This window comes from Opisthorchis viverrini (assembly GCF_000715545.1).
Source record: "Opisthorchis viverrini unplaced genomic scaffold opera_v5_81, whole genome shotgun sequence".
Lineage (NCBI taxonomy): Eukaryota > Metazoa > Platyhelminthes > Trematoda > Opisthorchiida > Opisthorchiidae > Opisthorchis > Opisthorchis viverrini.
Genome location: NW_008751736.1, coordinates 1697594 through 1712215, shown reverse-complemented (window position 1 = coordinate 1712215; position 14622 = coordinate 1697594). Strand labels below are relative to the sequence as shown.

Here is a 14622-nt window from a genome sequence, read left to right as displayed (position 1 = left end):
ACTAAATTAGTTTATGGGTAGGAAAAGGTTGTACAACAGTGGCAGCCCAACACAAGTATGCAGATGATAGGCCATCCAATGTCTTGCCTGGTGAGGCTCCACTATCCAACAGGTAGCTTTTGTGGTTCGCTGCTTCAAAGCCGTGGTTTTGTCTGTCGGTCACCACTCACTGGTGGGAGTGCAGATCCACGACAATGTGAATCGGTCTACCCAAAGAAGTTCTCTCAAACTCGGCAGCCACTTTTCCCCATGGAAAGCCTTTTAATCTAGATATTATTCTGTGCTATTCAAATGCATCAAAGAGGTGTAATCCCTTGAAAATTTGATGACATTTATGACTGGATATAGTACCAACTCGTAACCCGATTTCCGATTTCGAGTTTAAGAAATCTCTTGGCTTCGCCTTCATTGAGCTTGTCTTTGGGCTGTCCCGTCAATGATGTGCATCATGAATGGTATAGGCTCCAACTCATAAACCACGTAGAATTTTTCACTTTCAGTATAAACCGACACTACAACGAGGAAACCGAACACAAGTGAACGCTACAGATTCTACAGAAGAAATGGTATATTCCAGTGCGCTATCTCATCTGTCCAACTATCCCACCCCCACGTCTTCCGTCACTTTGAATGAACTGTCTATGGAGAACTATTCATGCCAAAAAGGAGTTATGGACAAGGACGTCGTTAAACCTTTGGTAGAAAGTTTGTCATGGAACGCGGTGGAACAACTCAGCAACTGCAACCACTTGCTGGTTTATAACCCGACGGATATGTCACAACAAGCTAAAAAGTTGAAAGGTAACTGGTTTCTTTTCAGAAGCTGTTTTTGATCCACACTCTCCCAGTTGCTGCTTACGCGTAGACATATGCTTCAAAATTCTCAGAGTAATGCACAAATCAGCTCGCTCGGCTATAACATTCTTTTGGTGCCTAAAGATCATGCTGCTGGAAGGGAACACGAAGGCTGGGATGTTGCCAAGTTGCCCAATCCTAGACCGGAGCAGTCAAGATTCAGGGGTCGGGCTCAAACCAAAACCCCTCCGATCAGTAGTTTAACACCTTAACCAATGCTTAGGCTCAAGCCAGCTGACTAAGAACTAATCAAAATAAGGTGACTTCGTACTACTGGCGGCTGTTACGGAAATGCGACTGTCGAGAGCATCGATTGATTTGCCTCTGAAAATACCAAGTAGTGTGTTTGAGGTGACATACTGAGGATGTTCGTTAGGAGAAATCCAGATGTCGACCAAAAAGACTGACGTGACAGATGACTCCTCATTTTAGTTCGCGTGATGCGCCTACATTAGGTAATCGTAAGAAGTACATCCTTCTGATCATCCGCACCATCATTATGGTCACCGAGGACATCGGCAGCATTACGACGATGACCAGTACCTCATCATTATTATCGCCCTAATCGTCATCGACGTCACCATCATCATCACCATTACTGTCTTCACTGTCGTCATTCCCATCCCCATGATCAGTATCGCCGTCATCATCACCGCCATTACCATCATCATCATCATCATCATCATCATCATCATCATCATCATCATCATCATCATCATCATCACCATCATCATCATCACTACCATCATCATCACCATTATCCTCATCATCATCATCAACCTGTGTCATTATAATCCCTATCTGCATCGCGGTTCATTTTTTCAATTTTGACAGCGTGAGCAAATGGTTTTACGCTTCTCTAACCAGTCACAAACTAAACAAAAGTTATCGCAGGGAAAAAGGGACATCAGACAAAATAGATACCACCAAAATCGCTTAAGAACAAAACTCAAAAGAGCTGTAAAAACACATAGAGGGTAGTAAGAGTAAGGAAGTGCGCCTCAGAAAAAAAATACAAATCAAATGGTGCTTTCTACAACAACGTGCACCACTGAGGACTGACAAAATTGCACTCTCAATTAGTAATGCACCTTCTTGCTGTCTCTACAGGTGTGATTTTTCACCTTAATTCGCCACTTCTATCTTTGAATGTGTATTTATAAATGCGTAAGCGTATACATAACAGTGTAGCTGTACGAGATATGTGAATTTGTATGCAGTTATATATCGTGTATTGGTAATATATGTTCGGAGGTCTGGTGAAAACTCTCAACCGCCTTCAAACTTCCGAAAGCTTCTCCCTCATAAATGTAAACGGCACCTAAGATTCGTCGCAAGACATTCTGTCCTAATCAGTGATACTATTTGACATTAGCATAAAAAAGCGACAAAGTGAACTGTATTAGAGAGAATAAACCAGAGTGAGCTTCTATCAATTTTCTTTCAAATATTTTGAACATCTCCAACAATGACACCTACTCTGCGATCATTCACTCAAAATATAAGGTGCTATCTCTATACAAAACAACCTAGGTTGAATATTTGGTGTGCTTCACAACGCCTCAAAAAGTACCAACAATCTGTTGAGAAGAGATTTTTTATTGCGAATTGTGAGAGTTCATGTACGAAGAGAAAAATTATATCAGGGTATCCTTTGAATGTGCTTGATGCTGGTTACCAAATCAATGTTCTAAACCGAAGTACCGGGTACAGCTTCACGAAATAACTTCTGTATTTGGAATGGTTTTCTCTATCCGCCATTCCATCCCACCCTAACTCAGACCGACCTGATACATCTACAGTCAGCAGTGGGTTGGAAGACTCGTGGGATTCAAACAAATTGCTTACCGTTCCGCAAGACTATACTCTGAAACCAACTCCGGCGCAAGATGCAGACAGTTTGCCGCACTACTCATCGCCTTCACAGACTTCTTCACTGTCCACGGTCTCCCTTCTCAAATTCTCCGACAATGAACCGACGAGGCAAGATAGGTCCAAAACAATTGCTTCGACAGTGAGTTTGGCCCGATGTCCATGGTCTCCAACGGTATCCTCGTTTGCGGAAGGCCGATTTCAACCAGGTGAAAAATGTAGTGTCTTGGCAAACGACTTTCCCATCAAGCAGATTCTTGCAAAAACTACGTTATCTGATGCAGAATCGCAAACAGCAGGGAAGCGAGATTATTTAACATCGTTCACAACTCACAAGAACGCCGAAATAAACATTGCACATTCGGATGTTTCGAAGCGTTCGTTGATCCCAACATCAACCCCGGAGAAGTTGCCATCGGGTGCGTTTCCTGTTGGCTGCGGGGAACAAGTACTCACAAATGCAGCGCCCAAAGCATCCCATTCCGTAAGTCACTGTTCAACACACGATAACGGCTCAGGGGCAGCAGCGCAACGTCACCACCATCATTATCGCTGCTCTAAACGATACGGTAGGTTACATCCAGTTGGTCAAGCCCATAAGCGATGTCAGTCACACTCCGAACAGAGCAGTAAATATTCTGACCTTACTGGAGACAAACAGAAACACTCTGAGTCGACATTTCGCGTTGGAGTCGAAGGTGATTGTGCTTTCCAGTCTGCCTGTTGTCCGGTTAACCAAACAGCAGAACTTCTTGTTGCACACGTTGTTCGAATACCAAGTTTGAAGAGCCCATCCACTGTCAGCCCGGGCGTCGAGATGGTACAACAGGTTGCTGAACCTCTGCCAAATGACCGAAAGGATTCACCGATAATCTTTAAAAAAAGCAGTGTGAGTTGCAATATATCGCCAACGAAATTTATGCTGTGTAAAATTTTTATTTTGTTTGATCAATGCAGAAATGTACTCAAATACCATCTAGCTTGTATGGAGTCAGTGCTAAGTTTGTCAGATTCTTGAAGAAACACTGATGTGCCACCTGGATGGGAATGTAGTTATCACCTGTCCACCCTGAAGTGACTCCATCCCTCCCAATAAATAACAGTGACTGCTCACATCAGTGTGTAGAAAAGGGTTGGATAGCAAAAGCAAAACACTTCATTGACTATGGAGGTTCAGGGGATCACATATGTTCCAACCTGTATCCAGCATGTAACCATAATCCTCGTCTGAATCTGCCACTTGAAAGGGAAAAATCACCACGAGATTTCATAGCACAGACGTAAACTAAGCAGAGTGTTGCACGTGAAACCCTCTTTGAGATTACGCGAAAGCCGATCCCAAATCACTAGCCACCCTGTTCACACACGCATCACAACTGCAGTGTGCAAATCGATGTTACTAGGCCGGAATGTACCAAACCGGAAATCAGACCAGACAAATTGTATGGCTGGTAGACCCGTCAATGCAGAGGCCTGCAGCAGGCTTAAGAAAAATAAAAATCGCTTCTGAAATAGGAAATGCCAGGTCGACTGATGAAGTCGGCACTACTGGCTGCCAAGTTCTATGCATACATTGCTACGGTGAGGTTCATACTATTCCATCAGTCGCAGACCTAGCCTCCTGACGTAGGACATACAGAAAAACGATCGGCCTCTCCAAGCATGCCATGCTTCGTTGTTAACGCCAGCTCAGTAAGGTTGAAAAGTTTTTTACAAGTCATTCCTATCTTCAGTTAAAATAGGCGTACTTGTGCTCCATTAATTATGAGCGAAGAACACCGTCAGTATCAAGTCCAAAACTGCTTTGCGATGCAGACCTGCAATTTGTAAACAAAACAGACCTCGTATGCAGATGCACCAATTCACAAGAAAGCTATATGAGGAGAATGTTTGCCATGAAAACCCAACAGATGCATTTCCCGTCAGACAAAAAGAGGGCATGCTATCCTTAGCCTAGAAAAACGGCAAGAAACTACCATTTTTTTACTAGTGGGATTGTATTACTGTACCTGCAGTAGCATAAGAGAAGGCAAGCTTACAGTAGCAAGAGTCTAAAGTCACTCGCTGGAGTCTTACAGGTTACAAGAAGAAAGTTACAATTCATAGGAAGCTTTGCTTGCTTAGAGAGTGAATTTCATTTTTTGACTTTTGGACATCCGCAAATAACCCAACTGCTCAAGAGAACAAGCCGGGATAGATGACGTGAAACATGTAGTTGAGCTCTAGTGTAGGATGATCGGGTCCTATTCGATCATCAGGTTACGTCCTACAAAGAAGCCAGAAATCCTTCACAGTAGTACCGGCAGATTCGACAGCATGCTTCACGTCTTTGTGGCGTCTGCTGCCTACCATCAAAAGCCGAGGAGAAAGTGGCTGGTGGGTGTTCAACGACACTGTCTAAATACCAACCTGAACTGTAGCTTCTGTTCAGCGAAACCCGACGGCTGATTGGTGTGAGTGTCTGAAAACCGTCTGTTTGCCAAATCAGCACAACCGTTCGACATCTGGTTAAAATATTATGTTTTATGCACCATTTCATAAAAATGCCTTTCGATCAAAGGCTCGCAGTTAGTAGAATCTAATAAGATTTGGTTTCTTATACTGAGTGCTCTAAAGAATGCCGGATCTGATTAAATTCACTTTGGTCACTTTGTTCTTTGGCTCGTCGACTAGGAAGCAACATAAACAGATCATTTCCGTCAAATTTAACCTGCCCCACAAACAGGCAGATAATCTGATGATTCGTGTGATAGGTCACACAAAAGTATCTCTTCATCACTCCTTGACAGATGACAAGCAAGAAACCCAAAGAAACCGCGGAACCCACGCATACTATTAAACTGTCCGGGGATCCCCGCACACACTTAGAGGGAAGCAAAGCAACTCCAGCAGTACCACGTTGTCCTGTACCCAAACCATCCATTTTAAGAGGTGCAAGATTTGTCTCACAGTTCAGCAAAACAGTAACAACGCCCACGGGGGAATTACAAACTCAGGACCGAAGTGGTTCAAACAGTGAAGTCAACAGTCGGTGAGTCTGATTGCACAACATCAAGAATCTGAAAGTCCTATGAGAAACCGTTCAGTGAAAAATGTGTTATCGAACAAACAAGCAAGGGCACTTGCTAGGACCAAATAGCCGAAGATTAGATAGGAGACTACGGTAGGTCACTCTACCGACAGACGCAATTGTATGGGAAAAATCGTTTCGAGGCAAGCCACTTCGGACTGAAAAGGCTCTATAGTTCTTTAAAAGAATAACCCCATAAATAGAAGAAAGATTGACCAACCTGGTCCCGATTCCCCCTGAGAAGTTTGGATTACACTACTAGTCTATTTTGGTAGACAAAAAATAAATAACTGGATAAATTAATGAGCAAAATCGTATCAACGCGGAGAACTAGGCTGGGTAACGCACAACTCACTCATTTGGTTGCGACTCAGCTGCTTGACGTCCTCCACAGTGTGCCCCTAGATTCTGAAAAATTTAAACTTGTTTTAATGCCTGTATCCAGGGCGATGTTTGGTTGTCGTTTCCAATGGACATCAAAAGCCCTGTCAGTGACCGTCTCTCAAAAGGGGACTAGCCAGTGCCCAATGGCTGCGCTGATCCGAACCTTCAAGTAGAGCGCAAGAGTATCATGCCAAACCAACGTGATACCAACCCGGTAGCCATCGTATCCAAGGTGCTGTCTGACATTATTTTCGCACAATATCGGGAGAGAGACACATGTGTAGGAATAAAGCTGGACTTTGTCCTGGCAGAAGATGTATTGATCACACTTTCACATCGTGACCGATTCTTGGACAGCGCCAGTCTTCCGAATGTTGTTCGTTTATCCTGATCTGAATGCCGCATTTGAATTTGTCGATCGTCCGAAACTGTGGTAATAGCTGGCGAGCAAATCTGCATGCCTTATGAAGGTATTGTGTTCGAACTTCTTTGGGCGTTTACGAGTATATACCAAGCTTTAGCCTGAGTTCACCACGTTCATTGGTATGAGGCAAGATAGCTCTCGACCGTCGTTCTAGTCTTCAAAAAAGGCACAAGAATATCCCATGAGAATCATCGTGGCATCAGTCTGGTGTGCGTCTCATCTAAAGTGTTCTCTGGCATCGGGTTATGCAGTTCAGTCAATTATCAGGAAAGACAGACTCGTGAGAATCAAGCTGGGTTCCGCCCTGGTCGAGGATGCATCTACATATCTTTACTTTCTTGAACATTGTCACTTCTTCAGACGTCCCAGGTTGGTTGTTTTTCCTGATTTAAAAGCTGGTTTTGATTTTGTCGATCGTCAGAAACCTTGACAGTACCTGACCTTTGCCTGGATTCACCACGCCCATTGGTGTTAGACAAGACCACCCTCTCTCACCATTTCTGTCTAACTTTGTTGTTGATGTGCTGGTTGAAATTCCCCTGTCTCTGAAACCTCGGAGGGGTACAGATGCTTCCGGGACGTTCATTCATGGACTTTGAGTATGCGGACGCTATTTCCGTCCTTGGTTCAGATCCTCCAAAGATGCAAGCCATTTTAAATAATCTTACTATTTCCGCTGTGCAGTTTCGTATGCGCTTCACACCTACAAAGTGTAAACTACCACTGCAAAACTGGGTGAGGTCAAACCGAAGTTCGAGCATGAAGGCGAGCCAAAGGACGTGATAGGTAAAGTTGTTTACATGGGTAGTTGTATAACTTCAGATGGACTGGCTGGAAACAAGGTTATCTCTCAAATCGGGAAGGCCAGGTCAGCTTTTTCAAATTTTCGACACCTATGACGCCAGAATGACATCAGCTTCCCCTTCTAGGATAGAATATCCACTGTGGTGCTGCTGCCTTGTGAATAAGAAACGTAGTCTCCACGCACAGCTTAAGTGTTTGACCACTAATATCCTCGAATCACTAGTCAGGTCTGGAGGGAACAGCGTATAAGGACTGTCGATGTGCGCCAGATGGTTTTGGAAAAAGGACCTCTCCAACGATGGATTAATTACACACTCTTCATAAGTCGTGCTGGTTAGGGCATGAACTGTACAAGCCAGAGGATCGTCTGCCTAGCAGAGCTGTTTTTGGCCCATCCCTGTGGTGAGTGGAGGGTGACCAAGAGGTGTACAGTGTATGACCTGGCATCGAAGTATAAAGATGAACCAACAAACTTGGGCAGAAATCTGCCGCTTCCCTGGATTGGGATCCGGGACTCAAGTCACCAATGGTTGATGGCACTGGTAGGCATGGCTCATTCACTCAATCAGTGGTGCTCATGCATCCAATCTATCGTCTTCACTGCGTAGGCGTTCAGTTTCCCGAACCAACCGATCAATGGTAGGCCAAACCTCCCGTGCTCCCCCACTTTCCGATGGCTGAAACTGTGGCAGTTGGAACCTTGGTAAATGGTTTAAAGCTGATAAACTGAATTGAACGATAGCTGTGGTGTTTTTGAAACCCACTTCACGGCCCTTCTCATTACACTCATCCCAATACGGATGTTTGAATCGGAAGTAGAACTTTAGGGATAAAAGGATTTTTCATATTTTGACGTTTTGTCGACACAAGATTTGTTCCTCAAGGCTTGTGGTACAGTACGCAAGACATCTATAAGTTGGAGTCGTAGCTATTCAACAACTCGCAAGAAAAACCAACTTTTGGTCCCACCGAAATATATTATTGGGGTCAATGACCCCGGTGCAACATGTGTGTCTATCCCAATTAGGATGATTGAAGACGGAACAAATCCTTGGAACCTAGAAAAAGGATGGTCCCATCAAGAAAATGGAAATCATACCGCTTGCTCTGACAGACTTGCTGGTTATCGTTGTTATCTTTCCAAATGAGTGGCTAATGATACTTGAAAATTAATGGATTTACAGCCAAAGGAGCTCCCGATAGATGCAGTACTCTTCGGGAGAGGCGAAATGCAGCATTGAACTGTCATAAAAGTAACATTGCACATCGCGAATCAAAACGGACACCGATTATATCGGGAAATCCGTTTTCCTCACCTAAAAACCGCTTTAATATTTACTTTGGGTCAACCATCTCCTGAGAGAGGATCCGTCGACTCCAGAAATATCTCAGATACACGCTGCTCAGCTGCAGGATCTACACATATCGCGATCCAGTTTTGGTTCCTGCGATGAACTCCGTAGGCAACAAGGAAACTAAGCAGATTTAGTCTACTCTCGACCATACTCAGCCAGTTACCCCTCGAGGCGACTACTCTATCCTTGCAATGCTGAAAGGGTCGGGATTGTTTTGGGGATTTTGACATCGTCCTCTTTTGAAGTTTGTACTAGGAAAAGGGTATAAGAAATATTGTAATATAGCATTTCAATAGAACATTTGGAGCCTTTTTTTCAGCCAGTTCTTTTGCATACACTACACCTTCAGATTTTGAATTTGCTTCCAAAGACCTGACCAACCTTTACATCATGCAACTGAGAATGAAAAAAACTGAATGAAAAAAAGCTAAAAGCGATCGGCTGATTGATGCAGTGGAATTCATATCATTGAAATAAAAGGTTATATGCGACTCACGTACACATCGGCCATGTTTGGTAAAAATTATATATAAGCACAGAAGAGAGTCAAGGTCCGAATCGGTAATTTATTATTCGAAATTCCTTACAATGCGATACAATAATTCTTTAACAAATATCTGTCTAACTTCATTTAGTCAACATGGATTATACTAAGGGTGACATTTGTCTAAATAGTGGTAACTCGGGTGAGTTTATCGATTGTCGGTCAGGTGGGACAGGAGACATCATCATTGAGCATTTGGGTGGTTCCCACCCAACTACGCACTCCTCGTATGGTGACAAAACATTTGCAATTCAGTTGCCAACCTTGATCAACAGATCAACGGCCACCTGATCAACAACCGATAAGGGTAATATTTACCAACAAACAAGCACAACTCTTGTTTTGTTTTATTCTACAGGACCCACAACTCGGTGCTACAAACGTACTTGCCTGGAATTCCCACAGCTCTGGTTCTCACCAAAGCAATGCTCCATCGTCCTCGTCAACAAGGCAATACAATAAGCGACCTTCCGATAAAAAGTTTGCTATCCTCCCCAGATGCTTTGGTGGATGAAATAGACGGCGATATCGAAGAAATGAAAGATAGCCCCGAAACTGCGGTGACCAAACACAGTCATGCCCCCCTGAGCTATTGTCATGAATGTGGGACCAGATACGTCGCAAAAACGGCCAAATTCTGCTCTCAGTGTGGCGTTGTCCGTCCAGTATCTGTTTTTGAAGATACAAAGCATCTGTTCAAGGGCCAGAGGCGGAATTCGAACGAAGATTCCTCTGTAGATCCACTCAGTGTGATGGACCCATTCGATGCTAATTGCTGCCCTTTCCAGTGACACACAACTCTTCTCATTATGGTTTCACATTTCACTCTGTCTCTGATCACCTGAATGCTGATCACCAACCAACTCTCGCTTTTAGTTGGATTTTCACTCTCGCTTACTTGTCAGAGGTATGTTATTTGCTGCTCACAATTTGTTTGCAAGCACCAAAAAGAAAAGCAACTTTTCTTTGTTTTCATACCCTTCACTTCGTTTCGCGCATTTGAAGGATCAGTTTTTTTCGGAAGCCCTTATTTGGGGTGATTCACGAAGTGACTCAACTAAGAGCAGGGATAGTAATAGTACCAAGTTCGTCAGAACTCCTTATGAACTGCACAATTCAAGCCGTCATTATGTGGTTTTCAGAAACCCCATGGAATATTTTCCCACTTTATTAAAACTGTCCAAAGGGACCGGCCAGATCCCTTGGAACTTATGTATCAGGTTGTAATATGGGTTGTTTTGTTGTATGGCTGCGAGACATGCCCCCTGGCAACAGCCGGACTGAGATGTCTTCAGGTCTGTGACATCCGTTGTCTCAACAGCATAGCTCTTGCCGTAGACTGGTGCCGACTATTCCGTAACGAGACAATCAGAATAAGTGTTCGGTTATGCAACGGAGGCTTCAGTCGAATAGTCTATGCAGCACTAAAACCGGTGGTGGTTAAGTCAAGTACTGTGCGTGCCAAGCTATCGTTTGCCCAAGAAAATGCTGTACTCCGTACCCATCTCAGAGTGCAACAAGCAGAGCTGCGACCAGATTTTGACTTGTGGTTTGGACTCGTCTTCCGGGTCGGGGGACGAGTTACCCCGCCGTGCCCGGTTGGGAACACTGCAAGATATGGTTATTCATCGACATCACTGGTGTTCTTGCCATTCATTTCTATCTGGATTATCCGAATGAGCGCCGGGAGGTGTAGGCACTGTTTAGTTGATCCTTACTCCTTTCTCTCCTCACTGATGTTGAGCCTGGGAAACTATCCACAGCCAATACATAGATCGTCAGGTGGCCGATACTATTACACTGGTGAATACTCAGCAGAAAAGCAGATCACCTGCCATAAGAATCACGTTTTAACGAGAAAATACTTTGGAACCCTTGCAGGTCTCATATTGAAGCACAATATTGTACTCTCGTTTGTGCAAGCTTGTGTGTATTTATGGGTTAGGACAGCGGAGTGTGCTTTTTAGCTCAGAAGCTGGATTTTAAAAAATCACATGGGTAAGGATTTGCCTGCTTGCTACCGAAGGACCACATGCAGTTATCTGGAGTTTTGAAGGCTCCGTAACTCGCCGCATATTATTGGTTCATTTGCTCTCATCGACGGACGGACTTAAAACGTGTATGTCGTACGTCATCCGGGTTGAATAACAAAGTTGGACTGACAGCCAGTGACAAGTCCACCAAGAAGCCATGGTAGCCTCGGTGATCGACAATGAATTCTAGTTTCGTAAAAGCACTCGGGACAAACCTTTCAGATCTACTTGGTGATCGGTTTTTCAGTAAATGCTTGGTCACAGACGAAGCGGGACCACGGCATGACCTTCGGCTTTCGGGAGACCACAGCGCTAATGCCCAAAGAACAAAATGTGGTCGGAGAGCCTTCAGCGAACGTGTCGATAGGTTTCTTCAACAAAATAGCGTGGTATGTGTGAGATATGAGTGATATCTCCCCAAACTACAAGAACACCGGCAAATTACGTGGTGGCATAAAAATGTGATCGCGGCAAAATGTGATCACGCTTTAGAACAACAGTCCCTCGAGTAGTTTGGATTGGGTCCAATTATCCTGTGATGTTAACTCATTTCTCGGGTAGAATTCAACTCTCCCCTCATTTCATTTTCCAAGCTTTCGCCTCTGAACTGCAGAAACGACCTCCTGTACCGTGGTTCTTACAGGAGGAACAGAATTATACATATCAATGAAGCCGTCAGCAATCAGCATCTCCCCCATAAACGCCTCTTTCTCTTTCCACATGCCTACACTACAACTTCAACTGGTCATCCAGGACTGGGCTTTAACTAGCCCTCACACGTTATTGGTGCAGAGCTGTAAAACTCCAGGCATTGTCTGCTTGATGTAGACCTTCCTGTACCATCCACATAATTTTTCCGGTTTCTGAGGAGTTTTAAGGGATGCCCACATCAATAGGACGAACCGGCGTCCTTCAGAATACCTAGGTGAACACGCGACAATTTGTTTTTCGAGAACTGGCGCAGTTATCTTCTGCAGGGCCGAAGGTCAAAGCGTGGTGCTGCTCCATCTGTGGCCAAGCATTTACTGTAAACCGGTTACCAATTAGATATGGATGGCTCGTTACGAGACCGGGATCCACTGTCTTTGTCGTGGTACTTATGAGAATCAATGAATTGTCAACATGATGATGATGATGGTGCCATTGATGATGACCATTCAGCTGCAACACCCTTCTAGTGCATATCTATGCCACCCGAAGGAAGCTCTACAACTGTGGTTCTGTCACGTCGCACAAGTCCTGACAGGAGCAGTCGAAATGCCGGGACTGAGTATGAAACCCAGACTTTCCGACCAAGAAGTTCGTGCCCTAACCACTAAGCAGTGATGTCTCATATTCTGTCTGTGTGCGAGTCAATCACGATGCTGATCGACCGCTAGTGGTCCACCGTTTGTGATCAAAACAGTAGCCAGAAGGCCGCGGTTTCCTACTGGATTTTGTGATACACGTACCTCTGTTGATTACCATTAAGGATAAGACAGCTGTACAACAATGCTTCTGAACTCTTCAACATAGATTGGCCTGCCTGACAGGATGAAACCTCCATTGAACTGTACTTGTTCACTAGTTCCCGGAAAAATTTTGACCGAACAATCCGTTTTTGTGGGCATTTGTGGGACCACTCAGAATCTCATGGGAGGATGAAGACAAATATGATTATATTGCATCCCGTATTTATTGCAGGGGGCTTAGCACGAACTTTGAGGCGAATAATGGGAACAAAAGAAAATTAAAACTGTTTTTCGTTTCATTTATATATTGTGTCTGCCAGCACCAAATGATCGAGACGTTACAATCCCATCTTGTGGATGACAGTTACTGGCCAATTTGATTTACTCAAGTAACTAGGTCCTCACTGGTAAGGTACAAGGTGAACAATAAACAAATTTATAATCGTGAATGAATGTAATCTCCTCATGCTGTCAATTTCTTCCATTTACTTGGTTGTTTTTCTCTTTCGAAATTTATGAGACACAGAGGATATCATCAAGTTACCTCAGTTAAGAATGAATTTCGCTATCTATCCTGACCTGTTTGGCAAGATTTGACGATTGTCCTAGACAAAAATGAGCTCCATTCTCTCCCGAGGGGAAGCTAGCGAAGTCGATCTATCCGAGCTAGCTAGTTAAAAAGCACGATTTCTCTGGTGCCTGAGGCGGGTCCAGCCATGCAGAGGAATTTTCTGACGAAAACAGTTGGTCGTATGCAGCATTTTTATAGGCTGATTTATGGTCAATTAGTGTCGCACGAAATGTACACAGCGAAGGAAAACAAGTGGCGAAAAAGACTAGATCCAAAAAAAATCGGCTTGCATGTGGGGGTTTTCCTCCAAAGTAGAGGCACGGTACACTCGCTCCAATATGTTGTCTGAATTAGTTAAATGATACATTCAGATCTCTGCTTGCTTGCTTTCTGACTGCACCGATGCACGCCAACCAGACACGTAGAGCAGATAAGCAGAACCGTTGCTCATGTGAGGTCTCACAGACATGCCTCCAGCTAGACTGCTGTGGAAGGATGCCCAAACACGACCAAGTTAGCAAGAATGTGTGCATCCCATGGACAATAGTGAGACCTTAACGGTTCCAAGTACATACGATAATACGGAGGTGGCACCGAGCGATAAACTTTTTCGAAAATCATGTCAATGGGCTCTAATGTCCTTTCGGTGCCTAGCTGCCGTGTCAATTGCCGCGTCTCTCAAGCCTAGACAGGGGCGGTCGAGTAGGAGGCGCAAACCACGGGCTTTCCGGTCCGTAATCTAGCACCTTAACCAATGACTGTCTCGAGATGGATAGTCAGGTGACCAACTGGTACTATGTCCCATCACCCACAAGCAATTCGGAGTGAATAACCAGTTCCCAGGCTTTTCAGTCACGACCTTTGTTTATCGCAAGTTATGGTCGGATGCGTCACAAGTCCGAATCCCCAATGGGTTTGTGATAATAAGTTCACACGAAAGCCATGCGGATCCGGCTGAAGACATCTCACTGTGGAAGGGTTTGTCGTGTGTGAAATTATGTACGCCTGGAAACATCATAATGGATATTCAATCACTGGCGACGGAGATTAATCACAATCAATAAACAGAGAGACGACTGAGAGAAAATCCAAGAACCATCGCCCAGCTCGGCTCAACTCGGATTTCTACGAAAATTAACAAATGCAAATTCCTTGCCCGATTGCGCGGCAAATACGCGTGTTGGTTTTGCAATGGTCCAGCTTACTCCAGACCCCCCTCCCACATACACACACACCCTGAGTGGAACACTACCTACAGT

At 44.3% G+C, this 14622-nt stretch overlaps 1 protein-coding gene across 1 annotated transcript in view; it reads left to right on the top strand.

Moving 5' to 3' along the window:
* The window catches only part of T265_04722 (hypothetical protein), a gene marked incomplete at both ends in the record, with an annotated part of 27733 nt that extends 17466 nt beyond the window's left edge, over window positions 1-10267 (top strand). Inside the window, 4 exons of the mRNA XM_009169526.1 lie at window positions 501-801; window positions 2637-3616; window positions 5517-5758; window positions 9667-10267. Of these exons, the coding sequence (XP_009167790.1) occupies window positions 501-801; window positions 2637-3616; window positions 5517-5758; window positions 9667-10099 (1956 nt within the window). The remainder of the gene's footprint in view (window positions 1-500; window positions 802-2636; window positions 3617-5516; window positions 5759-9666) is intronic.
* Window positions 10268-14622: the final 4355 nt, after the last annotated feature.